Source organism: Grus americana, chromosome 19 (assembly GCF_028858705.1).
Source record: "Grus americana isolate bGruAme1 chromosome 19, bGruAme1.mat, whole genome shotgun sequence".
Classification (NCBI taxonomy): Eukaryota; Metazoa; Chordata; class Aves; order Gruiformes; family Gruidae; genus Grus; species Grus americana.
The window spans coordinates 8,932,803-8,960,247 of NC_072870.1; the positions used below are offsets into that span (position 1 = coordinate 8,932,803).

At 50.5% G+C, this 27,445-nt stretch overlaps 3 protein-coding genes across 6 annotated transcripts in view; 2 read left to right on the forward strand and 1 right to left on the reverse strand.

Annotated features, from left to right (window-relative positions):
- The window catches only part of VPS53 (VPS53 subunit of GARP complex), a 68,845-nt gene extending 53,323 nt beyond the window's left edge, over positions 1–15,522 (forward strand). For all 4 annotated transcript variants that reach the window (XM_054848073.1, XM_054848074.1, XM_054848075.1 and 1 more), the window contains 4 exons: positions 4,786–4,855; positions 8,916–9,053; positions 12,118–12,222; positions 12,597–15,522. In XM_054848073.1, coding sequence (XP_054704048.1) covers positions 4,786–4,855; positions 8,916–9,053; positions 12,118–12,222; positions 12,597–12,767 — 484 coding nt within the window. In that variant the 3' untranslated portion in view covers positions 12,768–15,522. The remainder of the gene's footprint in view (positions 1–4,785; positions 4,856–8,915; positions 9,054–12,117; positions 12,223–12,596) is intronic.
- Positions 15,523–18,988: 3,466 nt separating this feature from the next.
- Positions 18,989–19,851, reverse strand: LOC129215285 (uncharacterized). The gene is made up of 2 exons (XM_054848094.1): positions 19,824–19,851; positions 18,989–19,704 (listed from the first exon to the last, which is right to left on the reverse strand). Exons 1-2 carry the CDS (start codon positions 19,849–19,851, stop codon positions 18,989–18,991), a joined length of 744 nt encoding a protein of 247 aa, XP_054704069.1.
- RFLNB (refilin B) lies at positions 19,768–25,714 on the forward strand. The gene is made up of 3 exons (XM_054847825.1): positions 19,768–20,047; positions 21,489–21,598; positions 22,844–25,714. The coding sequence occupies exons 1-3, from the start codon at positions 19,850–19,852 to the stop codon at positions 23,172–23,174; spliced, it is 639 nt and encodes a 212-aa protein (XP_054703800.1). The 5' UTR covers positions 19,768–19,849; the 3' UTR covers positions 23,175–25,714.
- Positions 25,715–27,445: the final 1,731 nt, after the last annotated feature.

Here is a 27,445-nt window from a genome sequence, read left to right on the forward strand (position 1 = left end):
AATAGCGATAGCGCTGTAAGGAGGGCATGTGTGATGAGTATATTCTATCTTCACAGCCTAAAAGCTACTTCTCTGTGCAAAAGTGGTTCAGTAAGGGAGGGGAAATACACATTCAGATTTTGGGGGATATTACAAGTGTCTTCCTGGCAAGTCACTTAATGTTGGGCAGCATGAAAGAGCTGGAAGGTGAGACAGAAATTCCCCTTGCCTCTGGATTCAGGGTTGAGTGTGCAGCTCTCCAGCATTTCTTGGACATCCAAACATTGAAGCTCTGTGTCTGAAACAAAAATTCAGTCCTTTGAGGAGGTACTTTGAACTCCTCCCTGCTTGCCTGTGCCCAGCTGAGCTTTGCATGTCAATGCCCCAAGAAAAACCCTCAGGAGGACTCTGCCAGTTGTAGCTGCTGCTTTTGGTGTCGCATGTGACTGCTGGTAGACTTGGGAGCAGTACTATGCCTATCATGTGTCACTCTAAAATACCTTAACGTTTCATTCATCTGTAATAAGCTAATCATCCTGAAATAAACTGTATGGCCTGGCAGTTATTGTGTGGGTTTGTGACCGGAGCTTCAGCTCCTGCTTCAGCAGGGAAGGATGCAGCAGGCTCTCCTGAGAACCGTAAGCTTTCACAGCGGGGAGGCTGGCCTGAGAGTTTCGTTCCCCCTTTCTGTCTCAGGGTGCTCATTAGTTTGCATTAAGGAGTAGTTACTGGTAAATCATATTATGACGTTGCCCATAATCACTGTTTGAAATGCTGTCTCAGTGAAAATTTATTGCACTTAAGCCTTATATGTGGTTATGCTTGAATTTTATATCGCTAACATGGTGATAAATAAAACCCCCCGTTTACTCAGCTGTTCACAGCATTCTCTTAATACCTCAGCTTAGTTGCCTCCCTTTTAACTTTGTTGCTAAGCACATGCCAAGTAAACTCCAGATAAAACACCCAGCTCTCACATTTGAGAAAAGTTCACATCTAAGCTGAGTGCCTTCATCACAGCTTGTTCCATGGAAGAGCACAGAAACCATCAAAACTACCACTCCACATCAAAACTTTTTTAATACAACCACAGCTCTGATCTACAGCACATTAAACTTGACACAGTCCTGAATTCACTGCGTCGTGGAAAATTTGGTTCCTGAAGATCGTTTTTGCCGGATCATGTTTTGAGTCCTTCTGTAGAACTTGATTTTAAGGAGGACTAGCCCAGTGGTAAGGGTGGACTGACGTACTTAAAACGCTTATGACGTTTTAATGCACACAATTCTTGAAGCTCGGAATTCTTATGGAGTACGCTGGCCTGCCCAATATAAATACCTGGCCTTTTGTGTGCTCCACAATGCTGAAAATCCTTTTCACAGGCATTGTGCGACTCCGTACGTTAATGCCTGTGTGTGTTTGAACTGCCAGCCACTTCTCGGCTCTAATGGATTGTATAAAGCGCTCGTGTTGAGTTACAGGACCACAGGGGAGAAGGCATCTAAAGTCCCTGAATTTAAAACCAAGGGATATGAGCCAAGTCTGGAAGAAGAAAAATGGCCATCAGAAATTGCATCAATCCTCTAACCTAATTTGTCATTTTTGCTTTGTTTTGACCAATATGCAACCCTCACTCCCTTGAAATAGTGAGAAGCAGCCAGCTTTCAGGAGGCACTTGCAGGCAGGGTGAGGGGCTCTCTTCTCACTGTGTCTCTCGGTCCTCATCCTTTGAAATCAAAAACCGCACCGGTGAAGCTGTGGCTGCTACGCCGGGATGTGTTTGGGAAGTCTGTGACCTGACCTCAATGAGGAAGAGATTAGAACCGAGAGACAGGAAAAACAAACAGCTCTCCCCCTCGCCAGAAAAGCGCCTCGTCCATCATGAAGAGCCAAGCGTGGTGGGTAGCTGCAGCAGGCGTCCTCCCAGTTGCTCTGGCCTTTGCATCGTGCTTTTAGTCAGAGGAGTTAGGTGGAGGAAGATCGTGATGAGGAAGCTCCTGGAGGTTTCAAAGCAGGGGGCTGAGCTGAGCCTGGGTGAGCCTGCGAGGACTGGTCACCTCCTCAGAGCGTGGCTTAAAGCAAAACCCGTCTCAGCTGCCGTGACTCAGTGACACCAGGATGCTTTGAACGATGTCCTGTGGTAGCTCATCTCCCGTCGGACAGACTGTGGTTGCATCTCTGTCTGCCTTAGCTTAGCAAGGCGTTGTGTTCCATGCGTTATCAGTGCAGGGGATTAGGAAAACACAGGCTCTGGCAGAGCCCCTCCCCTTGGATGGGAGCCTCTCAGATGCTGTGGTTTCTGTGCTTTAGGTTCCTAATCTGTCTTGCGCTGCTTTATTATTACACTGGGGACTTGTCTGCTTCTATGGAGGGTTTGCTGGATTCAGTTTTATAGCCGAAACTGTAAATGAATTCTGGCATCCAATCTAGCTCTGTGGATGCGCAGGGAGTAAAGGCATTTAGAGTACAAACCCGCGTGCGGAGCATTACCATTGAATACGCACGTATTATTCGCATCAGGATTGCCTGCTGTATGCTAAGAGAGCCAAGCATTGAGTCCAGCCTAGGCAAGAGACTCAAGTGAATTTTTCAGTGAAGTGCAACTGCTCTTGATGGTCTCTGCTAGTCCAAAAAAAAAAAAAAAAAAGAAGAAAAAAAAAATACCAGAGCAGCCCTTGGACCTCATGGTTTGTCTTGTCTGTCCTGCTGGAGTTGAGAAGCTGTTTCCAATAAGGCAGCATGAAATAACAGGCATGTGGGGATGGAAGGTCGCTTTTACCCTTCTGCACTGATTGTGGGTGGCCGTCCTAAGGGGCCTGGGAATTGTTTCATGCCAGACGGAATGCTGTCTATGGGAGACCATGTGGTTATATAGAAAAGAAGATTAAAAAAAAGAGGGGAGGGGGTCCATTGGCTGCCAGTCTGCCACCCTGCAGAAAGAAAGGCTCACCCTGTTTCTCATACGCAACGTGAGCATTAGCTCCGCGCCTGACCTTACAGAGAGAGGGAGACTTGGACCTACGTGCAAGATCAAAGGTACAGTTAATTTCTTGCGCTCTGCTGCTTTGTAACAAGCTGCTGCATCCAGAGCTGCTACCTATTGATCGTTTTATAGGATCACCTAAGCTCCAGCTGTGCTTGGCACTCTCTAATTGCCCGCAGGGAATTAGTTATACACCTGAAAAACAGACTTCTAAAACTGATAAGTTACATCTCTGCTGTAAGGCTTTCATGCAGGAGGAGACAGGGCTTGTTTTCCTCCTCTTATTTATATTTTGTTGCCAAGGTTGTTTCTCTGGTGGCCAAATTCAAAGCTGTTTGGGGCAGCCCAGTAGCTGGTTCTCAATAGTAGTTTGAAATTGTTCTCCTTGACGCCTCTCCAGGAAAAGATGATTCACTGAGAGAGGTCGCAGCGGTGTCTGAGGGAAGGGAAGGAACCTTCGCTTGGACGGGCTCTTCCTTGAACCATTTCTTTCAATTTGCTCAGCAGCTTGGCATGCTCTGTGCCTGAGTTACGCTTTTGTAATTCTTCCATGAGAAAGGGTGAAAAATAAATGTCCTGGCTTGGAAAACAGGTGGCAGGACAAACAAGATGCTGTCCATGCTCCTTGCTTTGTGGGAAGGAAACAAATAGCTTGACAGATGCAAGGGGGAAACCACGCTGAATTTAGATCACCACCATAAATGGTGCCTCATTCAAAAGGACAGAAACCAGACTGACTTATGTGAACTTAGGACAGAGCCATTAAAATCTAAGACCTGCCACCAGGTCACAGACAAGGTCCTGGAAACGTGAGCCTCAGAGGCATTCAGCCAAAGAAGGTCGCGTGAAAGAAGCAGAGTACATTAAAAACCAAGGCAGCAAAAGGAAGACAAGCGTATGACTGGTGTGGTCTTGACAGACGGAGTTTGTGTTGCTTACGCTGGCCCCTCTCCTCGCGTTCAGCTCCCAAGTTTTCCTGGTGCTGCAGCTCGACGGGGTAGGAGGGGCAGGAGCTTGTCCTGCAGGTGCTCAGCCAGCGCCTCTGTTAGAAGGGAGCATCTGCTTCTCCACTGGAGAATGAAACTACTACAAAGCCTAAAACCAAGAAGCAAAAAGCTAACACCAAAGCTGATGCTCTGGAGTACGTTGCCTAAGGGGGCTTCCATCCCCGCCAAATTCTCCCCAGTTGAGTATATGTACCGTAGTCATTTCTCTGAGTCTGAAGTCCACGTTAGTAAAATAGGGTAACGGTGTTTTCCTGTTCACAAAACTTTTTCTTGTCTTGATTGTGTTGGCTAGAAGCTTTCTGGAAGAATGCCTTCCTGTGTGAATGTCCAGGGCCCAGCAGACCTCCAGCCTTGGCTGGACCTCAAGTTCAGCGTGTAATATACATGTTATGGAATTACTAGTATGCAGTAAAATGTAGGTTCTGGATACAATCAAGATACTTCCACTCTGTGAATAGCTGTACTAATCCTGACGTGTTGCTGGGTTTTTTTATGTACAATAGCTTGTTTGCTTGTTCTTGACCTTGTACTGTAATACTTCATATATAGTTTATAGCAATTTATTTACATAGAGTATGTGTGCAACTTCTCAGTTAACTTGGACATCAGTACGGATTAAAGCAAAAGAATTGTACCTAGGGTTGGTTCGTTATTTAGTATACTTAATGTGGCTGGGGTGAGCTTGAGAACCAGGCACTTACAGTGTCTTTTTGGAAAGCCATCCTGGTTTGGTTTTGCATGCTTTGTTACCATAGAAGACTGTATGACTCCAAATACTGACATATAATTGTGTCATTTGCTGTCTCTTCTCTGCAGCTCCTTCATTCCCAAGTTCATTAACCATCTCTTCAAGTGCAAACCTATTAGCATGGTGGGCGCAGAACAGGTAAGAAAAAGTAGTTGCATTGGCTGTAATATTGCATCGCTTTCGCATTCAAGAAGTCGAGGTGGTTTTTGTTAAAAAGGGGCAGAGAGCTGAGTTATGTGTCCTGAACTCTGGTACAGCTGAGGTAACAGGGCAACGCTCTGGTACAGGGCAGGGTGGAAGCAGGTTCATAGTGATCCTGCCGCAGTTGAACCTGTCCTGGGAGAGGGGTCCCAGGCTCCTTCCCAAGCAGGGGAGCTCTCGCTTTGCCGAAGTTAACGGTAGCACAGGAACCACAAACCTCTTCAGGTGTCATGGTGAGATTCAGTCTTCAGTGTGCTCACACAAAGAAAAAGAAAGTTGGTCGTGGCATAAACTATTGCAAGAAGCTCCCGAGTCCTTCTCAGAAAGACTGTTGTTTTTCTGTCCCATCTTTCTCAAATCTCCTGCTGCTGCTGCTGTGCCTTCTCCCGGGGTTAAACTCAAGCCTCTTGCTTCTCTGCTCAGAAGAGCTGGGGCATGGTCAACCCGAAGTTGCTGGATGAGATGTGCTTCCCCTTTCCTCCCCTTCAAGAAGTGCCAGGGTGGAGGGTGGGCAGTGAAGAGGGCCTGTGCAGGAATAGCTTTAATCCTTTACTCATACGTGTGTCTGCTCCTTAAAATGAATTGATGTAGGAAGCATTGTTTGGAGGTGAAGTGAGACCACAGGAAAATTAAAAAAAAAAAAAAAACCAACCCCCCCCCCCAAAAAACAAAAAAGAAAACCAAACACCACCACCACCCCCCGCACACACACACAAGAGAAAACCCCAAACCCCAAAACAAAAAACCCCAAATCCCAAAACCCCAGCCCTAAGCTCCAGGTGTCCAGGCAGTTTCTCACCTCACATAGTTTAAACACCAAGGCTTTTTTTTTTTTAAAAAGTGTTGAATATATAACGCACACACAGAGTGCTTGGTCTCCCGTGACAGTGTGTATGCCCAGAGCAGGTTGGTTCCTACGCATTCTGCGCGCGCGGGCCCAGTGACAGCGGTGCTGGATCCTCCCAGGGATTGTGTGCCCTGCTCCCAGGGGCACACTTCCTCTCCGAGGAAGTGAAGCTGTGGGAGCCCAAGGCAGCTCCGCAGCCTGATGGCAGTTTTGCGTCCTGGCTGAGTTCCAGCGAGTGCAAATAGATTTTTACCTCCTCGGGTTTGCCTGCTAGTTATGGATGGCTGTTGTCTTCCCCTCCTCAGAGCCGTGCGGGAAGGATGGGGTTGTGGAGGCGTAGTGCGGTGTTTTCTCTGTTCTGTCCCAAAAATTGCTGAACAGAAGCCCCGAGTTTGGTGGGTATTTGTCATCTTGCTAGGTGAGAGATGCTGCCGTGCCTGAAGACAGGACGGTTTCTTGTGTAAATGCCTTGCACCGTCTTGCTTCCTCAGGCATTGCAAGCACAGGTCAAAACACTGTTGCACGGCGGGGAGGAGCCGTCTCCACCTCCGCGACTCGGTAACTGAGACCCAGGGAAGTGACAACCCAAGATCTGGGGCTCAGGACTCTCCAGCTTTCTCCTAGGAACCTGCCTCCCTGTTGCACTTTGAGAGCTGTAGATACTGCAAGGTGGTGAGACACGATCTCAGGGAAGGAAGGACATTGAATTATTGCCACTTGAATTAATTGACGTATTTCTGTTGAGACGTTGCCCCTGGACAGGAGCCGCTGTCCCCGAGTTGCACGCGGGTGGGCAGCGCAGGGTATTTATTACCTTGAGACCGTGGGTGCAGCTGCAGGGCTGTGACCCTCCGTCTCCCACCCCTGCCTGTGGGCTGGGACCCCGCTGCTCTGCAAAGATGAGGTTTGGATGAGGCAGGCTTTCAGCTGTCCCCTGCGCATACAGCTGCTCCCCTGCAGGCTGATTAAAAAAAAAAAAAGTTTTTTTTAAAAAAAAGGCAGAATCGTCCCTAATGGAACTACTGTGAACTTCAAATCGGTGCCTTAAAAGCTGCTTGGGTTTTCGGCATCAAGGATGGGTTCTGAGCAGTGTGTGTCTGCAAAATGAAACAGGAGCTTTGCATCAAAACCTTTCTCTTTCTTAATGAAAAGCAAATGAGTGAGGTGCAGTTCCTGCTTGTCGTGCGCGATGAGCAATAACCTGAGAATGATTAAATGAAGTCTTTTTTAAATACGCGTCTGAAGTGATTAGCCAGTTGCCAGCAGTGGGCTTGTGTCTAATGTTAAAAGATTTTAGTATTACTGTATTGGAATAACAGACCCAATTTGGTTCTTTAAAGCAGATGGGGAGGTTTTTATTAGCCTGATTCACAGTGAATATATCTCATTATAAGTGGGGCATACCTTCCTGGGGTTAGATGTACAGAGGTCTTCAGAAGCTGGTCTCCTCTGTCTCTGCAGCACGTAGGTCCTCAATAGCCTTTGCATCTTTTGAACACCCCTCTGGTCACCCACCGGCATCTTTCCGCGCTGCTTTCTCTCCCCTGGTGCAAATGTTGCTGTGGAATTACACTTCCCTTCCCTTCCTGGTCCCAAACACAGCTTTTCCTCCTCTTTGCTAATAATCGTGTTTGAAATCTGGTCACTAGGGCGGTATTTAGGGACGTGTTCGGTGCGGGGAACGAGACTTAAGGGGTTTCTCTTTCTGTGTTTGTGTCTCTGACTTAACAGCAGTTCTCCGTCTCAGCAAGCTTTGGCAGGCAGTTAGCGATGCCAGGGACCTGGAGCGGGTAACGGGGGGAAATAGTGTGAGGGGACAGAGCCTGCGAGTGCTCGTCTGTGGGAAAGGCTGCAGAGTGTGCAAAACTCCTGTTAGACCTGGGAGAGTTTACGTGGGAAAGATGTGAATTCCCCAACCGTGGAAAAATCTTCCGTCCATGGGATCCCTCGTAGACACACAGGACTCCAGCTGTGACAGCCTGAGGCAACATCAGGCTCCGGCAGCTCTGGGGTGCGCAGAGCTGCTCGTTTGTGCTGTGGTTTCCTGGCTTCCCAGGACGAGATCGATGGCATCAGTTCATCTCGCGCAAACCATGAAACAGGCAGCACACGGCAATGACACGCTGCCGCAGATAACAGGGTCCAGATTTGAGCTGGCGTGACCCACTGCCCTTCCTCCTCGGCTCAGTCCTTTGTATTTGAACTGAATGCCCACGTGTGCCGAAAGCCGTACCGTAAATGTTCGTATTGTTCGTGGTGACTGCTGGGGGGTTCTGCAGCGCCCGTAACGTCGTGTGTCCAGAAGAACGAGCTTCCACTTGCTCCTGGGAGCCCTTTTGCAGGAAATGCGCTGAGCGTGCCGACAGCCCAGCAGGATTTCACCCTCGCTGCTGTGTAAATAAATTGTGCTCCTCTTCATCTAGTTTGATTTCACATTTCTGTCCTTCACCGGTCATGTCTCGTCTCTTCAAACATACCTCGCGCAATCAGAAGAGTGCGGTATTTGGAGTAATTTTGCTCTAATAAACCCCAGCCCGTAGCATTTTGTCATCAGACAGCGCTTGTCTGTCTGGGCTAAATTTTGTGGCTGCTGCTTGCTGCTTATCTAGCCACTGGTGTAATAAAAACCGTACAGGCTGTGAGTTTCAGTGTACCAGTGAGCACAGGATATTGAGCAGTTCTCAGTGTAGCTGTATTGTGTTGCAATTTTCTTCTTAAAGAAAAAAATAAAATCAAGTGGTTGAGTAAATGCAGAAAACCTGACACAATGGGTGGCTGGGTGCAGGAGTGTTAATTCATTTGACCTCAGTATCTAAATAATGATACAGCTACAGGTAATTGAGATTGTTTGACTTCACACTGTTGAGGGGAAGAGGACTGGAAATCCATGCCTGATGTGCCAGATGTTGAGCTGCCATCAGTCATTCCAAATCAGCAGAGCAGTGCTCTTTTAAAATCAACGAACGGTGCCGATAGGTAGCCACGGGCGATAGTGTCATTACGTGGGTCAGCCCCTCCTGTTCCTGCAGCCCAATTACCAGGACTTTTTCCAATGTGGAAAGTGTTAAACCTTTAAGGATGTTGGATTATAGCAGCTGATGGAGCTTGGTAAAAGGGACCTGAATAACAGGGTGTGATTAACTATTGCAGCTGCTGCTGGACACTCACTCTTTGAAGATGGTTCTCCTGGATCTGCCCTCCATCGGGTCCCAAGTGGTGAGGAAAGCTCCTGCCAGCTACACGAAGATAGTGGTGAAAGGCATGACTCGGGCTGAAATGATCCTGAAGGTAACTCAAGACTTTTGATAACCTGCCAGCCAGACTGCTGGACTGGGAATCGGAGCGAGTGAATTCCAGGGGGCCCTTCCTTTGAACGCTGCAATCTGCAATTGCACGTGAACATATGCGAGCTTGTCCGGGTGCGCTGCCAGCTGTTCTACAGAACTGGCTTAGTCGTCTTGGTTTTGCCCCCGCGCTCTTTTAACATCGCATTTGAGTTTTCATCCTCATTTTTCAAGGTGACCGAGGGCTCGAGTTCTCCTTACTGGGAGAGCTGGGGCACCACATTCCCTCAGGAGCTTGTGAAAATCAGAGCTAGCATCCCTAAGTGTCTGCCACAGGGCAAACCCTCCAGTTCAGGTTACTCCGGGCCTTCGTGCAGACTCCATCACGCAGGGGAGCCAAGCCGTGCTTGAGTCACCTGTTTACTGTCTAGTGTAACAGCCAGTGCAAACATGTCTGGGTTACTGTATTCACCAGAGTCCTTTTTCATTTTCCAGACCTGGTGCCTGGAAAATGACCCAAAAGCAGTGTGTTGTCTTCATAAAAAGTAACAAGCAAAGCAATCTCCCCTTCCCCCCTGTTGCTGGAGTGAGAAGATAGGTTTGATCCCTGGAGAAGCCATGGGAGCTGTGCAGTCGTACCCTCCTGCTCACCAGCAATGCTGTGAAGATGTTCCCGTGAGTCCATCAGTGGGACCGGGGGTCAGGCAGGACAGGCAGCTGCCAGCCCGAGCCTCCCGTAAACCACAGCCGAGGCAAGGGAGGGATGCGGAGCCCGAGCTCTCCGTGCTTGCCTGCTGCTCAGTGCGGCTTTGCTCCTGTGCCCAAGGTAATGTCACGGCTGAGTTTGCATTCTGAATTCAGAAATTAGTTCTGCAATTCCAAGCTCTTGGAGTAAGGTGACTGAGATGTTGGTAGATACGTTAAAGCAAGTCTAAATTTTCTTAGAAATGACCTGAAGAAAAATAACCCCCATAGTACTAACAGGAGCAGGGAGGATTGGTGATGTTGCATACAGAAACAGGTCTTGCCTTGGAGCTTATATGCGAATCAGAGGAGTAATGGAGTGGTCTACCCTTAACGTCGCGTTGGCTTTGTCGGGATTGAGATGAAAGCGATGTAGGAAGTGCCTCGGGCAGGGGGTGCAGGCTGCGGAGTGCTGCTGGTCCACAGGCTGCGCAGCAGCAGCGTGACTGCTTTTTCAGATACCCCGTGCTTGCCCTGCTGCTGCATAAAGCACTTCTGCTGGCCCCGAGTGAGGGCTCGGTGTCAGTGCAACTAGTAATTAAACAGCGATAGGCTTACGGCATTCAGTGCTCCGTGGAGCTGTTTTACAAAATAAGGCCGGTGTAATCAGCGGGTGATGGGGCGGAATGTGGCGGGGGCAGGTTTGTTAATGCAGGGACTGAGTAGATTCCTCTGAGCCTAGGTGACCCGCACACAGCGCTTGGGGCTGGTGTCAGCACCCATCTCTTGGGTTTGGGAGAGGAAAAAAAAAAGCTCTTGGAAGTGTCTACTCCTGCTGTACCACCAGCGTTGCTGTAGGAAGGTTTTCTTGCGGGAGCCCAGAGCTGACTGGTCACCTCTGGCTGTTCTGTTTGCCTTGTGGGTTGTCTCTTTTTATCAGCGCTCAGACTCTCTGCTGTTTCCAAATTGTACATTAAAGCGTCTTTTCCCTAAGAACTATTTCACCCCATTGCAAGCACAGGCCAAGACACTCCTCCTCGGTGTTTTCAGGGCTCTCCTACCTAGTACTGAGATGGTTCGGGAGCGATGCCCCTGTCGCGTACACCACCACCACCATACCGTAGCGTGCCCAGGCTTATACCAGCGCAGCTAGTTCAGAGCCTGTAGGTGGCACAAACGAATTCATTTGATTAAGCCCTACAAAGTGCAGATACAAGTGGGGAGGAGGGCGTCAGGGTGCGCACATCCCACAGAGCTGTTTCCTTTCTCCTCTGGCTACACTGTCTGAAGTTCCAGCTTTTCATCTTGGCAGAAGATTTTTACGAGGGCTGTAAATTAAGGATTTATAAGTGTATACATGGCTATGATGTTTCATTGGTCTGAAGTGCAGGGAAAGAAAGAAATGTCTCGGTGACAGAATACAGTGTGGGGTGAGCTGGGTCAATGGAAACATATGGAAATGTTTTCAGAGACAGGGAGGAGCCTGGTCCTGTGCTGTTTCTGCCCTGCGTGCAGGCACGCGTTCACACACACACACACACACACACACACTCTTCCCCAGAAAGATGGGTTTGCTGCCCAGCATTACCAAAAGATGCATTCTCTGTGGAGCTCACTGCCTATGTAAGGAAAATATAACAATGAGTAATCACCTTTCCAGCTTCGAGGCTATTGTAATTTTTTTTCCTGACTTGCCCATTGCTGACACTAAGAAGGTGCGAGCTCCGGGGCAGACGTCAGCGCAGAGTTCGCACGCTGCGTCCCAGCCTCTGCGGAGAAGCGTACAGGAGGAGCTGCACCCAAAGGACAGAGCAGCTTCGTGTGGCACCCCTACCCATCAGGTTACATGTCAGAAGCAGGAGGACTGCAAAGCAGATTGCTCTGACCCACACTGTCCTGGGGACGGAGGGAGTGACTGCAGAGCGTTGTCAGACGCCCCCGCAACACGCTGTCTCTGCTCTGGTCCGGGCAGGAGGGAGCGAGAGGGATGCACAGCCGAAGTGAGGGTCTGGACTGCGTTCAGGCTGCCTGATCTGCTGGGGACTTTCTAAGTGTCCCCCACCACCAGCGCTGCCTTTTTCCCCCATGCGACTCCCCAGCCGATCTTCCCCATGCAGCAAGATAAATCTGGAAACAGAATCTGCAGCCCCTGGGTCTGAGCACCGGTGACCGTGTGGGAAGAGACCCCGTGTTCCTCCCTGCTCTTTTACTGCTCTTCACTCATCTTTACCTCTCGGTTACTACCAGTACCTACAGCCTCTTTCTTGTTCCTTAAGCATTTTATTTTAGGAGACGCAAGTCCTGCTGTCACTCGTGTGCCTGAGTTGACTGAGCACTGGCTTTAACTCGCAGAATTTCTCATCTCTTTATTCTTGTCTTTGCAGGTGGTCATGGCTCCGCACGAGCCCCCGGTTGTGTTTGTTGACAATTACATCAAGCTCCTTGCTGACTGCAGCACAGACACTTTCCAGAAGATACTAGACATGAAGGTTAGAACCAGTCCCACAGAATTTCTGCTCGTCCGCTAGCGCTGCGTTTGAGATAGTTGGTGACTTTTTTCAGTAGAAATATAGAGAGGTTTGGGAGTGGGAAAAGCACTTGAAGGCAAGTGTATCCTCTGTACTCTGAAAGGGTGTAGAGCTGCTACTGAAGAACAGCTTTCCAGTTCACTTGGCATGCTCATAGCTGCTCCTGGGGCTGAGCTCAGTTGCCTCGGGCTCATCCAGAGGTCTGCGTACAGCTCTTGCTGGGTGAACAAAAGGTTGAGGTTTGAAATGGGCTCTCCTGCAGCTGTTCTCATACACACCCGCTCCCAGATCAATGAAGTCTAACTGTCTTGCTGCGCTGTTCTTTGCTCCCGCAGGGCCTGAAGAGGAGTGAGCAAAGCAGCATGCTGGACCTCTTCCGCCAGCGCCTCCCGGCTCCCCCCTCCGGAGTGGAGAACACCGGCTCCCTCTCACTGAGCGCTCCTACGCCCGAGCAGGAGTCCTCTCGGATACGGAAACTGGAGAAACTCATCAAAAAAAGACTCTAAGTGAGCAGAGGGAGACTCTGTTGCTCAGGACTAGCTGCAGTGACTGGGAGCAAAACTTGTCAGATTTATGATTTACAGTCTGCTGTTGAAAAATCCGTGTCCCATCACTCCCATGCCCTGTGATCTCTTAACCATCGTATACCGTGGTGCCGCACCTCCATTCAGACCAAGGGAGAATCTGACCAAGGTGTTTGCCCTTAGGCAGCTTAGCAGGAGTCAAACCCAGGACATTGCTGGGTCCACATGGTGGAGAAAATAGAGGTACCTGGAAGTCAGCAGCTACAAAAACAGTTTAAGCGGATTCAGAGAATATCTGGCTGTGATATACTTGGTGTCCCAGCCTTCAGCCTGGCTGGGCTCCTGCTGCAGCACTGAGGATTTTGCCTGAGAGTTCGGTGTTACTGCTCACTCCTCTGTTTCATTATTTATTGCTGGGCAGGGGGACCAACCCCAAACCATCACCACTATCAAAAAAACCCCAACCCTTTAACAGCTGGAATCCAGGCATCTGCAGCTCCACTGAATCAATGAGATGCCCAGGAGAGAGCCCCGAAGCAGATTTCTCCCCTGCTCCAGGCCAGCCGTGCATAAACAACCAGTAAAACAACAAGGCAGATCCTTTTCAGAACAGGAGGAAAGGGCTGTATTAATGCCTTCTGCACCTCGGCAAACCTCCTGCCAGCAAGCCGGCAGCCTCAGTCACTGTTACAGCTTAAAGGCCAAACTAGACATCTGCGGAGCCCATCTCCAGCTGCTTGTTACTTCTCTCGCGTGTGCTGGACTCGCCCGCTGTCCCCGATGGGAGTTCCCGTACCACATCTCGCCCTCTGTCCACAAAGGGCCGTTCATGGAGCAAGCGTCAAATGGCACCAGCCCCTCGTTCTCGTGCCAGCCCGCGTGTCCTGAGCAGGGGTGTGCCCCTTTGGCACTTTCGCTGCCCTGCAAGGAGAGATGCTGGAAATGTTGGCTTTAATGGGGAGCCTGGGCCTCTTCCCAGGATGGGATGCTTAAACCAGCCTCAGACTTTGACGGCCTTCCTCTTCTCCTCCTCCTCTGAGCTTCAGCTTGCACCAGTGCAGAGAGGAGGAGAACCAGAGGTGAAATATTTTGGATAACTCAGCCACAAAGCCAGCACGGAGCAGGGCTGGGGTTGATAGATGTCTGTGTCCTGCCCGTTGTGTGAGCTTCCCTGAGGAGTCTCAGGGCAGGGAGACATCGCCTCGTCATTAGCAATGCTGGAGTTCTTCCCAAACTCCTCTGCACCCTTTTTGGGGGACTTTGAAGGCATATGCTCAACCATGAACGATTGAATCCCATATGGGTTCAGGGGCAGATCGACCGGTTGTGCCTGGTTTATTTTAACTCAAGCTTCACTTGCATGTGCAGGAGAAAGAAGTGCTGTACCGGTTTTGTAGGTGAGGAGCAATCGTGCTGTCAGATGCCTTCTTGGGAGGGTTGTGCTCCCACCAGGTCAGGGTTGGGCCTTAGGGCTGTATTTCTTAGGGGCTGTGCTCAGCAGGGATTGTAGCACTCGCTGTTGGGAGCTCCGTCCACCCAAACCCAGAGCTTCCTTGGGGCTGGGGAGGGAGGAGGTGAAATGAGGAATTCCCCGTGCGAGGCAGAACCTGGGCTTACGCTGCATCTGCCTGTTTTGTGCTTCAGCACCATCCCCTCGTGCGCGCAGGCTGCTCCCCTGCCCCCTCCTCAGCCCCGTGGCTGTGGGAGGGCAAATTTGGTAAAATCCTGTCCTCCCTTTGCACAGCCGGCAGGCGAGCCTGCGCTTGAACAGGCGGGAGTTGATCACAGAAATAAATCCGCGGAGATTAAATCCTCACTGGTCAGGTTTTCTAACGCTGCTCAGACCGACCTGCCGCTGCAGCAAGGTGTGCACCAACAGGTACGCTCACACCAAGCCCTTAGGGTGTATTTTCAGGGATCCTCAGGCTTGGGCACTGGCCGCGGCGTGCGGGTGCTCGGCTGCCGTAGGGGTGATGTCCGTCGCAGAGCAACAGTACCGGCACCTGCGGGGAGGGATGGCAGTGTCTTGTCACTCCAGTTGTACAAATCTTCCCAAGTCCGCTGCTGCTTCTTTTATTTCCTCTCCTGATTTCACATCAGGTGACAAAAGAAGGAACGGTGCTTGAAAGCACATGGGGACTACGAGCAGCTGTTCCCCGAGGACAGATCATCTCAAGGTGCATGTGCGGGACGGTTCACATGTTATCAGCTGCAATAACCGGGAGGAGGGAACATGGATTTGCAGAGATTCGTTATTCCTGGGAGGGTGAATAATTTATTTTAGATTAATTTTTCTTTGTTCTGTCTGTGGATGACTCTCTAACTAAATTATGAATAGCTGAAGATGTTCAAGTTACCGTCGTGTGTCTCTTCCCCCTGTTTCGTTCTCCGCATTTCATTCTGGAGATAAGAGGAAATAAAAGGAAAAAATAATTTTTAGTTTCAGCCTTTGAAGAATGCTACAGGTCTGGGTGTTTGGAGTTCCACTTCTAGAGAGGAAACCGAACCTATATGTTTGGTATAAGGGTTTTGTCCCCCTGGCTCTTGGGTATTTATCAGATTTGGCACGTCTGTACACATACATTAGCTGTTTGGGGTTTACATCTCCGGGGAGTAAAGGATGATGGTTTTTTTCTTCTGTATAAAATGCCGTGCTTTGTGGGTTTTGGCCGAGGTGTAATTCTGGCTGTATGTCGGAGTGTGACACTAAAACGAATTAAATGGTTACTGATGTTCATCTGCTGAGTGTTTTCTGTACAGCTGCCACGCAGCAAACCCCTGGGGCCGGGGGGGACCTCACCCAAAACGTGCCGTACCCGGGGCTCCATGCTGTCCGTCCCCGTTGCTCTCTCCTACAGCTTCTCTCTTTTCTGGCTTTTCCACCTTCTGCCGCTCCAGCAAGCAACTCCGCCAGCAGCATCTGCCTTCGCAGCAGCTCCCCGCACCCTGCGGGCGGTTCAGCAGAGCTGACCTTGTGCCCCTAAATAATCAGATCATTTCTGATGACTTTAACTGCTGGAGAGATTTCTGAGAGATCCTCATTTTTCCTTTGAAATTAATTAAGAGGTAGCGCCTTTTTTCCACACGATGCATGACGTCGGAGGATTTCTCTCTCGCTTGGAGAATTAATGACTCATTTGCTTTTCTCCTACCGCTCTGCCGGTCCTGCCCCCTCCGCCCTTGGGCAGGAGCAGCCCGCGCCAGGCGACGCGGGTGTTTATTTCTTTCACCAGATTTACAGCCGCGAGTTCGAGCATCCGAGTGACGATGTCCAAGTCTCCGCAAGCCTTTTCTTGGCCGCAGCTGGGCGGGCGGCAGACGTGGATGCTGTTCGGCAGCATCAGGCCACGGCTCTGCTGCGCTTAGGAAAATGAGCTGAAACATTTGTCTTTGGGCTGTGGCAGAAAAGGCTTTGGCAGAAGGCGTTCCTCTGTGCGCCTGCTCCGCCGGGGCCGGTTACAGCAGCTAGTGCTGCCGTCACCCAAAATTTCTAGGTTAGAGCCTGTGCTTGTTCCCTTCTCTCAGCCAGGGCAGCTCCACCAGTCCTGAGCTGGGGTCCAGGTGGGAGCACGTGGGCTCGACTACTTTGGCAGCTTCGTCTTGAGGGGACGTCTGGGGGTGCCGGGGGGGTCCCTGCTGGGAACGGGGCAGGGGGTGCTCCCTGGGCCCTCGCCTCGCCTGGGATGCAGGGTCACCAGGACCGGAGTACCGCGGTTCTCCTGGCTCAGCCCCCATTCCTGGCAGGACGCGGGGAGCCCAGAGGGCTACCGTTGGGGTCTGGATCCCGCGGGGAGAGGAAATCAGTCTTTGCTGCTTGCAGCACGTGGAGCTTCCCAAAGCCCCGGGAAAGCCTCGGCTCACAGTTCGGCGGTTCACGAGGGCGGCGGCAGGGCTGTAAAAGCCGCTCAAAACAGCAACTTCAGTGATGTGCTGTCAGCGGTCATCCCTGCAGCCGAACCGCTCCCAGGGCTCCCATCGATCCCGCTGCTCGGAAGCGTCGCTGTGAATGCGACTCCCATGCCCGGCAGGTTTGTGGTCTGCGCCATGGGGAGCAGCCTGGCGTTTCCCATCATTTGGAAATAATTTTCCATCGTTATCAAATAACACGGGATCCTTCTGGTTTGCTTCCCCCTGCCCACGTCAACGATGGCCCCCCGCATCGTGTCAATGTGCCTATTGTTCAGTTGATGATTAAGCCAAGGGTGCCCGGCCCGGTGGAAAGTCCTTTATGGAAGGAGGATCTTGATAAGATACTCGTATCTGCTCTGTCCTGGCTGTGCACGGGCAGTTAAAAAGTAAATAATGTGGACAAACAGGCCGTGATGGTACGGGCAGAGGCAAAGATTTCCAATGCCATCGGGGATTGCACGGATCAATGTGGTTTGAGAGGCTTAAAAAGAGATGGGCTTTCTCAGAGGGCAGAGTACACGTGCCTTAAAAGCAGGGCCCCTGTATACAGTGGCTATCAATAGTATTTTAGTTATTAAGTAGTTAAAATTCTGGTTAAATGCTTCCTTTTCATCCTAGCACATGAATTTGCAGCTCTGGATGTTGGCGCTGTGGGGTCTGAGCCCCGGGCGAGGCAGGGTGGGCTGCGGAGTCCCCTCGGCTGCTCAGCCATCTCCGTTTCACCTGCCAAGCCCAGAAACGAGAGCCCGGAAAGGCACAAAAAATTGCCATTTGTGTCAAGCCAGGCCAGCACGGGAGGTTTCTTGCCAGTAAATGAAGCGCAGCAAGATTTCCAGAAGCCCGTGTGGCTCTGCTCATCCCAGGCACGGCCGGCTGCAGCCTCGCACGGCTCCCCAGGCACCGAGATCCCTCGCACTCGGGTCCCATGGGAGCGGCCGTGGGGACACCCGCAGCCCTCGGAGGCAGCTGCTGGAAGGTGCCACAGGTTTCCCCCCCTCCGCACCCCCCCAAATTGCACTAACTCGGTTATTGGCAGCGTGGTTTTTTTAGCCCGGGAACTGTACGGCAGCTCTGAAATAATGATCGCGTTCATCTGGAAACTGCTCCAGCACCTTCTGAGGCGTCTAATTTCATAAAGGGCTTTTATGGGAGATTTTGGAGCGGAGTGATCAGCTTTCCCATTGCTCGCAGAGACCAGCAATCTCTCTTTTTTGGGATGCATTTAAATCAAAAGGAACAAAACACCTGTCCAGCACATTTGCTCAGACTCCAAAGATTTCAATCAAAATTTTTAATGTTCTTTTTCTTTCCATCTGCATTTTTCAGCAAAGACAAACAGCCTCATAGTATTTCTTCAAAGGAATGTAAATTCCTTGAGGAAGTCTCCGGAGTTCCCAGCACTGCATAGCTGCAAACCACAGACGCCTACGGCTGAAAGCTCTGCTCTGCTTTTAATTTTGGGGCAGGGAAGGAATTCTTTTCAGGGGTTTGGGTTCACTTGTGCTGGGCCCGTCAGGCCAGACTGCTTGTTACTGCACAGGGGAGTGTTGACTTTGGCCGGCTGCAGACAGTTGCTTTCCCTCCACAAGAGTATTCCCCCACCGAATCTGATGACACGGTGCAATTATTGCATTAGGATTTTCCAAAAAACGTTCCCTCGGTCTCCTCTAGTGCTAGAAAGACCTTTTCCCTCTGTTTCTTGTTTCAGCTTCGGCAGCATTGCCTGAAAAATGCAATTCAGGGTGGCAGCGCTGCTGCCCGGGTCCCAGTCCTCGTGTGTGTGTGTGTGTGTGTGTGTGTCTGTGTCTGTGTCTGTGTCTGTGTGAGACAGAGCAGCCTGGGGGGGGGAAACTGAATTTTCAAGGGTGTCGTCAAACTCCCGGGGGTGAGTGAAGCCTGTGCATATGAGCTGCTGCTTTGCAGCCTAAATGAGGCCCCTGTTTCCGTGGGGAGGTGCCCACTGTGAGCTGCCCTCCAGGGAAGCCGGGGCAGCCACTGCTGAGGTTGAGCGATGGCAGAGGGTGGCTGGAACGCAAAGGGAGCAGTGTCCCCCCATCCCTTGCCCAGTCTCCCGGGGGAATTATGTCCCCAGTCCTGCCCCAGTGGCAGAGCGAGCACCGTGCTCTGGTCCCAGCTGCCCCATACCTGGGCCGGCGTGACCCTCTGTGGCCTGTCCCAGCCCTAAACCAACCCTCGCCCGCCAGCAGCACCTGGGCAGACAGCGGGGTCAGGCCTGGCCTAGGCAAAAACCACCCCAAACCCTTCCCATCCCTGGCATGGGAATGTGCAGTGCGTTAGGAGGGTGCACAGTCCATAGGTTGGTCTAGGGCCGCATTTAGGGCAGCCTGGTGGGAGCTGGTTTGGCTGCTGTCATGTGGCTGGGGACTGGAGTGAGGGCGCAGCGCCCAGGCAGGGATGCAGTCCGGGGATACAGAGATGGATGCACTGGGAGGATGGCGGTACTGGGAGGATGGGTGCACTGGGATGACAGCGGTGCTGGGAGGATGGTGGTACTGGGAGGATGGCGGTGCCGGGAGGATGGGGGCACTGGGGTGATGGTGGTACTGGGAGGCTGGGGGCACCAGGATGACAGCGGTGCTGGGAGGATGGGTGCACCGAGAGGATGGTGGTACCAGGAGGATGGGGGCACTGGGAGGATGATGGCACCGGGATGACGGCAGTGCTGGGAGGCTGGGGGTACCAGGAGGCTGGGGGCACTGGGAAGATGGGGGCACCGGGAGGGTGGGGGCACCGGGATGACGGTGGTACTGGGAGGCTGGGGGCACCGGGATGACGGCGGCGCCGGGAGGATGGTGGTACTGGGAGGATGGCGGTGCCGGGAGGACGGGGGCACCAGGGTGACGGTGGTACCGGGAGGCTGGGGGCACTGGGAGGATGATGGTACCGGATGGCTGGGGGCACCGGGATGACAGCAGTGCCGGGATGACGGTGGTACCGGGAGGCTGGGGCACCGGGATGACGGCGGCGCTGGGCGATACGGGACGGGGCGCTGGAAGAAGGAGCGGGACAGGCCCCGCCCCTGCCGTGGCCCCGCCCCTCCGCTGGCGGCCCCGCCCCTCCCGCCGCCGCCCGGGCGCAGCCGGCGCAGGGAGCGGAGCGCTGGGGCACGGGAGGGCGGCTCGGGCGGCTCCGCCATGGTGGGGCGGCTCAGCCTGCGGGAGGTGCCCGACCTCCCGGACATGAGGAAACGGGGCGACGCGGGGCTCGACAGCCCCGACTCCGGGCTGCCCCCCAGCCCCGGGCCCGCCCCCCCGCCCTGGCTCCTCTCCTCGGGCAGCCCCGACCGCGCCGCGACCAACGGGCTGCCGGAGCCCGACCCGCCCGCCGCCGCGGTGAGTACCGGCACCGGCCGCCCCCGTCCACCCGCCCTGCGGCGCCGGGCACCCGCCTCTGTGCAGCGGCCGCTGTCCCGGAGCGCGGCGGAGCCGGCGGGACCCTCCGCCCGGGGGGGGCTGGAGCCCCGGGAACCCGCCGCCGCGCTGCCGCCGGTCCCGGGCTCGGTCCCGCTGCGGCAGGTGCCGGGCCCCGCGCCCCGGGGGCTGCCCGTCCCGGCGCGGCCCTTTGGACCCGCCGTGATGCATCAGCCGGGGACGGCCGGGCTGGCGGCGGGCGGCTTCTCCCCGGGCTTTCCGCCCCGGCAGCCCGCCGTGCTCCGGGTCCCGCAGCATCCTTTGAGGAAGGGAGGGCGGAAAACCAGCCCGGCGGGGCTGGGGTTACCGTGGGGGCTGGCACCGGGGCGGCCGGCCTGGGGACAGGTTGGAAACAAGTGACCCCCGGTTCCCTCCCTTCCACTGACGCTGTCGTGGCCCTTAACGTGCCCGGGCTGGGAGGGAGACGCCGGGGAACCGGGGCTTGTTTGTATATTGAACTATGGTTTCAGTTAATAGTATCAGGTAGAGGTACGCTAGGCTTTTTTTAAAAAAGGATTGTTGAATGTTGACGCTGAGCTGTTGGTACAAACACTGCGGACACCGCAGATCTAGAGGAAAGATCCCTTTTCTACAAGGGGTGCTGCCGCGAAATTGGAAAAGGCCATCGGAGAACTGCGTGTTGAACAGGAGAGATGCGCACAGCCCCCTCGCCCCTGGATAGTGAAGCACATGTGCCGAGGTGGCTTCAAAAACACAAGCGAGTTGCTTCCCTTTGGGGCCGCTTTGGTTGGCTTCCTTCTGGCTGCGGGGTGTTGCTGGGCCGGCGTCGGCTCAAGGTGCTGCCTGTCCCGGAGAGGAAGGAGCACAGGGATGCTCTGTGAATCGCTGCTCGGTGGGAATGAGTTAATTCTTCCCAATGGATTGCGTGTGAATTAGGTTGGATTTAATGCCTTCAAATAGTAGCCATGGCATAGCTGTGAAACGAGGAGGTCGTTCACGGTGAGATGCCCTGCAATAATTTCCTCCCGTGGACGTGTCTGACGAGTCCAGCAAGGAGAGCTCTTTCATACACTCTTAATGTTCGCTGTAAATTGAACGTGAGCCCATACAGCAGATGGACTGTAGTTCGTGCTGCACCGAGGGGGCTCTTTTTCTCTCCCATTTCCCAGGGTGGCTCTTCTGAAGTAAGCTCCTGGAGTTAGGACTTTGTCTTCAAAAAATATACCGTGCCACATCCTTGGTCGGACCTGCGGGTTGCACCTGTAGGCATGTCTCAACTAGCAGATCCTCTTGCACGTAAATGTGAACCTTGACAGCTCTGTACCAAGGGTTAAAGAAGTGCATTCTCTTGAGAATATACCGAATTGTGACATAAACAGGATTATTTTTGCGTTTTTTGCAGAATTCCGTGTTCTCTCCCAGCCCTGTTCTCTCCAGCTGTCCTCCGAGATTGTGTCCTTTATCCTTTGGCGAAGGAGTTGAGTTTGATCCTTTACCACCAAAGGAAATAAGGTAAATACTGTGTTACAGTCACGTAGTTTTGAAGGAGTTAGCACGTAAAGGAGTCGTTAGGCCTTATCAGTGCCTGTGAGTCAAGTTAATTTATTTGCAGAGCTATTGTTCCACGCAGCTGTACATTCCTGGACCTGGACACTTGTACAGGCTGAAGGAGTGTTCAGCCTCTTTTAATCCCATATGGGTTTTTTCCAGGAAGACTTTCCTGTATTTTACTCTCCTGATTTTACTTCATTGCACTGCTCCAAAATGTTGCTTTTCAACTTATTAACCAGAAGGTAATCATGAGGGAAGATCTTCAAAGCAGCCACCTTTCTAGGACTGTTCTGTTAGGGAAAAGGAATTTTGCTCTCGTAACCTCATGGTTTTATAATGAGCACTTTCTATCTTATCAGCTGTGGCTGGTCGTGTGAGCTAAAAGAAAAATTAGTATTCAGAGAGTGCGTAATTATTTTTTTTTAATGCGCTGCATCACTTCACAGCCTGTGAATTATTCCTTTGAAGGCTCCCAGTTGATTACTGTGCGAGCAGAGGTAGGCTGATGCCATCAAACAGAAGCCTAACGCAGGGGAGGGTAGAAAGAGTTGATGCCCTGGCATGGGGCTGGAATTGCAGGCAGCGCCGTGGAACGGCTAACAGGGTTGTCGCAGTGTGAAGGAGATGAAAACTTCTTTTTGCAATCCAGGCACAGAGGATTTTTTTTTTTTTCTCCCAGCAGAGTTTGATGTGGAAATTGCGTAGTATTTTCCTGCCAGTTGAATCTTCAGAAGTTTGCCTTCAGAGGGTGCCCCGTGCCAGGAGCGATAGCAGAGAACTCCCGCGTGACTCTTGGCAGAGGAGAACTGAGAAAATAACGTGTGCTTCCATGGACTTGGCACTCCGAGGGATTATGATGCTTATGTACAAAAGCTAAATGTGGATTTAGGCCTCTGGGTTTAGGCACTGGAGTTTGAAGGAGGTTCTTTAGGCTCATAGAGCTCAGGCTTAAAACGATGAACATGAGGATTGAGAAAACGTTTGGCAGTGCTGGCAGCTGGACAAAACAGTGCCAGTGCCAGGCGTGCTGCTAACGTAAGGCTTTGTCCTTAAATGAGCGAGCGAGCGAGACCCCAGCGGGCAGTGTTTGCGTGAGGGGGCAGGTGCGGGGCTGAGGAGCCACCCGGTACCCGATGGCTCTGTTTTCCAGAAAATGCAGCCTGCTACTCCGGAGCAGAGCTCATGCACGTCTCTCTTGCATTTCAGGTACACATCCTCGGTTAAATACGACTCGGAGAAGCACTTCATCGATGACATCTACATGCCGGTGGGCTTAAGTGTTTCTTCTTGCAGTCAGACGGTCATCTGCGTCCCAAACTGCACGTGGCGCAACTACAAAGTGGAGGTCCACTTCGAGCCCCGCAACAAGCCGCAGCGTTTCACCAGCACCACCATTGTCTACCCGAAGCACGCCAAGACTGTGTACACCACCACGCTGGATTACAACTGTCGTAAGACCATGCGGCGGTTCCTCTCCAGCATAGAGCTGGAAACTTCGGAGTACCTTGGGAACGACTGTGTCCTGGATGGTTGCTGACTGATGGCCGTCTCTCTTGCTCTGATCCATCCCAGTCCCGTCTAACGCACCGTGCTAACTCTCCACTAGCTAAAGCGGGTACAGACCCTAACTTTCTGGTCAGGCTAAGGGAACCTTACCTGTCACCAGCTCTTTCTCAGCTCTTAATTCCTGCTTTAAGCATCAGAATGGCCTGAACGCGGTTTTCTGTGAGAATGTAACTTAGTAAGGAACTTGTTTCTTCGCCTTTAAAGTCCTGAGTTCCCTCCCTTTCCCCGCAGTGCAGTAATCAGCTGAAAATAAGGGGAAGTATTTTCCCAGGGAAAAAATTGACAGGTAAGAAAGTATGTGGAATAGTGCCTGGCAGGTGGATATCCATTTGATGCTTTGTGGTGATGTGCAAAAATAAGGGCAGTTCACTCTCTTGCAGAGAACTTATCAGGTTGTTTGGTTACAGATAGCCAGAGCTGTCATTCATTTCCGTTTAGATCGCGAGACTGTTTTCTCTGGAATAACCATCTCCTGGAAATTGCTAGAAAAAGGCTAACAGAGGAAAATCTGGAATTCTGCATTTAACAGATACAAAAATGTTATTCTATGGCCTTTATGTCTGGTTTGAAGGTGTGAGTTGGAAAGAAGAGGAATTCTGAGTAAGGCAGGAGATAGATAAACTGCTTTTGCAGCTCTAGGCAGCAGAGAAAGGATCAGGTAATTCAAGTTCTTTAGATGAATGGCGTGATGTATCTTCTGTACTTAGAATGACTTCTACAGCGCTGTAGTCTGTGTAACACGCTAGCATTTGTGTACGTGTAGTAGGACTCGTAATGAAGAGTATCAGGCCAAAAATTATCCCTGTATTGTTGGAAGGTCAGGTCTTAATAGTGTGTGCTGGAAAAACACCAGTGCCTAGTTTTTACCGACGTCGTACTGTGTGCGCTAAGGGAATTGTAACTAGGAAAGCTCCAGAAAATGTGCTGTGTGTACAGGGACCTGGAGTGGAGGAGGAGATGCTGGGATCAGGTGTGGGATGCTGGCGTGGTGGGGGTTGTGAAGAGGTGGTTGGTAGCAAAGGACAGGCAAATTTTTATTGCGTAGCAAAATCCACAGCTGTCGCTCTGCTTCCTTGTTGAGGTTCTCATTGCAAAGGTCCGTGTCCTCTCTGGGCTTTGGTATTCAGGGTGGCACTGGGATGGGGTAACATCTGCCTGTCTGTAGGCTGCTGAATAACCCCTCCAGTCCCAAGTGCACGATGAGTTTGGGGACCAAAGGGAATAACTATGAACAGCCACCGGGACGTTACGTGAATTAGTTTATCATGCGCCTTGATGAAAATAAGACGGAGAGGTTTCTTTCTTTACCCAGATGGTTTTCTATATTGACAGAGAGCGTTGTATTGTGGAGAGCATCCGCTTTTGGGAGCGTGGCTAGCGTGGTGTCGCAGCTCAGAAACACTTGGTAGACTTGACTTAGGTAGACTTGACTTAGCTGGACACAGCTTTTCCATGTATTCCAAAACTCCTCTGAGGTGCAGGTCACCTTCTGGTGCAATGTCAGCCCTAGACCTGCTTTTAAAGAGGACTTTGCTAGAGCATAGCCCCACAGTGAATTTTGTCAGTGGTGAGTTAGAAATTTGGGAGCCTGTTCTTGAGCTGTACTTAACGCGTGTTTGTGCAAGTGTGATGAATGGTGTGGAAGTGTACTCTGGTGTGAACTGAAATGATTTGGGAGACTAAAAACGCAGCGGGAAGGAAAGCTTGAGTCTGTGTGGTTTGGGTTTGTTGTTGTTGTTGTTTTGGTTTGGTTTTTTACTTATTTATTAGCTCAGAACAGAATGTCCTTAATCTTTGGTATTTGCCTCAGCAAACCAGATCCCAAAACCAGGGTGACAGAGGATGCCAAAGTCAGGTAGGCATTGCTCCAGAGTTGTTAAGAGCAGCACAGTCTTCTCAATAAACATGTTGGTTTCAGACTACAGTATTTAGGAGATGTGTCTTAAATACGTGTCGCGATTCCCCCCTAAACGTTGCCCCAAGATATACTTGTTGCGTAACAGAAGGCACAACGCAGCCCCTAGGTGCGTGGGATTTCAAACGGACAGAACTCTTCTTCGGGAAAGCTATCGCATCATGGCTCGCTTCACAGTTTCATGTACCTTGCTCCTGAAACATCTGGTGCTGGCCACTGTTGGACACAGGACGCTGGAAGAACACGGATTGCTCCGACAATGCTCTTCCAATGAATTAAATTGCAGGAGATCTAAGAGAAGATTATTTTAAGTTGTAATCATTAATTGTCCCTAGTTAAACTAGAAATTAAATAACCCTTACACTACAGTTTTAGCATAAAGCACCTGATTTTTATAAAGCAAACAAACTGAATCATGTACCTCTTGAAAATATTTTAATTGGTAGAGATACCTTTTAAATTATTTATGCTCCAACATTTGCAAAGCTCTGATTAGCTCTGTGCAAGTGTTCTGATGTCTGTGACGTTTCCCACCTCCCCTCTTCTAATTTTCAATTTGTCTTTTACTTTATTGGTAATAAATGATCTGAAAACCATCACATAGGGAAGTGTCTTTATTTTTCATTCAAAGCTTTTCAGTGTTTTTATGGTATTTACTTAATAATAAATACATAACGTACCCTGTCAATCCCAGCTCCCCTCTTGTTTCTCTTTTATCATGTGTTGCTGTTGTTTATGTATTCTAGAAAGGCGTTTCCTACACAAAACTGTGTATTAAAAAAAATAAACAAACACCACCACATGTTGTGGTTTTATCAATGTAGTAAGACACTTGGAAAAAGTGCCTTGAAGACAGCCGAAAATCCTCTCCAGTGTGTATTTGAGTCGTTCATCTGGTATAGTTTTATTTTTAAAGATAGTTTCTGGTATGGATTTCAGCATATCCTGCAAGTGAAGCACTTATCCTTTTCAAATATAACAAGTATTTAACCAGAAAAGAATTTCTTTTTAATTTTGGTGAAAAATATAGATGCCCAAATACTATTTTAGTAAATACAGCAGCAAAATAAGACTAGAATGTCTTATGTATTAAACCTCATAAAACCAAAACAGATGGTTACAACTATTGTTTGGAGAGAAATGCTGTCATCTTTTTCTGGATACTTAATCTGTTCTCTAAGCCCGTCTGAATTTGCAGGCGTGCCGATTTTGTTACTATCTCTAGCAGAGTAGAAATGGATGCAATTGAACACCAGTTAACTAATTCATAATGGGATTTTTTTGCTGACTTTTTATTGTTCATCTGGTTATCTGCTTGCAAAAGCTCTAGATTTGCATGTAATGACATTATTGGAATCTAGGGAGCTCTGAAGCTATTCTAAGGCATGCCACTGCTCCTGTGAAAGTCTGGAAGCATTTGAGTATCATGCAGTATTTAAAGTAGTAAAGAGGAGAGAAGCCATATATAAACATCAATTGTTGTCTAAAAGACAGTCCATTTGAAGAGCCATTAAGAAAAAACTTTAAAAATCAAAACTGTCTTTCAGGAGGGCTTCAGGAAAAACTTCCTCTCCTTTCAGATGTGCCATCCAACTTCTAAATACTTCCTTTAGTGTGGCCTGGGCTGTTTCCCTTTAATATTGTAGTAACAGTCTGTATGAAAGATGTTCCTTTACTATGAGAAGTTGAAGTAGGGAAGTACAAGGCTGCCTACTGCTTGACGTGATTTTTAATTCATACTGGCCACATGGGCTTCTAGCCTACCACAACAAGGATAATGCCATTGTTACAGATGTGCTCCGTATTCCTTCTATATATGTTGTGCTTCTCCAGAATGTCAAATCTGAGGGTCTGATAAATGAATTTTTATAACAAAACAAAATACGGTACCTAACGATTAGATCACAAGCCAGGAGATGAAGGCTGGATTCCAATCCCCATTTTGCAGCTCACTCAGATTCAAGTACCAGGTGAGTTTGTGTGCCTGCAAATCATTTTAGCCTCCAAACAAGGTATCCGGTCATTCAGCTGTCCACACTCGGTTTCCCCATCTGCCAGAAGGGCTGTGCTTGCTGGTTTCAGGACCAGCACTTCACAATGTGGATACCGGAAAAGCTCAGGTGTAATGCAGTGAGTATTATTTTGAAATAAACTGGTAGCAATAACTAGGGATACTCCAGGACAAATAGGTAGTATGGAAAGGAGCACTTTGAACTGCTGAAGTAGTCTGAGTTGCATCCATATTTTAACTACCAGGTTGGTTTGTTTTTAAAATATAAATGTCCTGTTCTCCGCACAGATATAAGTCAGTGAGTAATCGGTGCTAA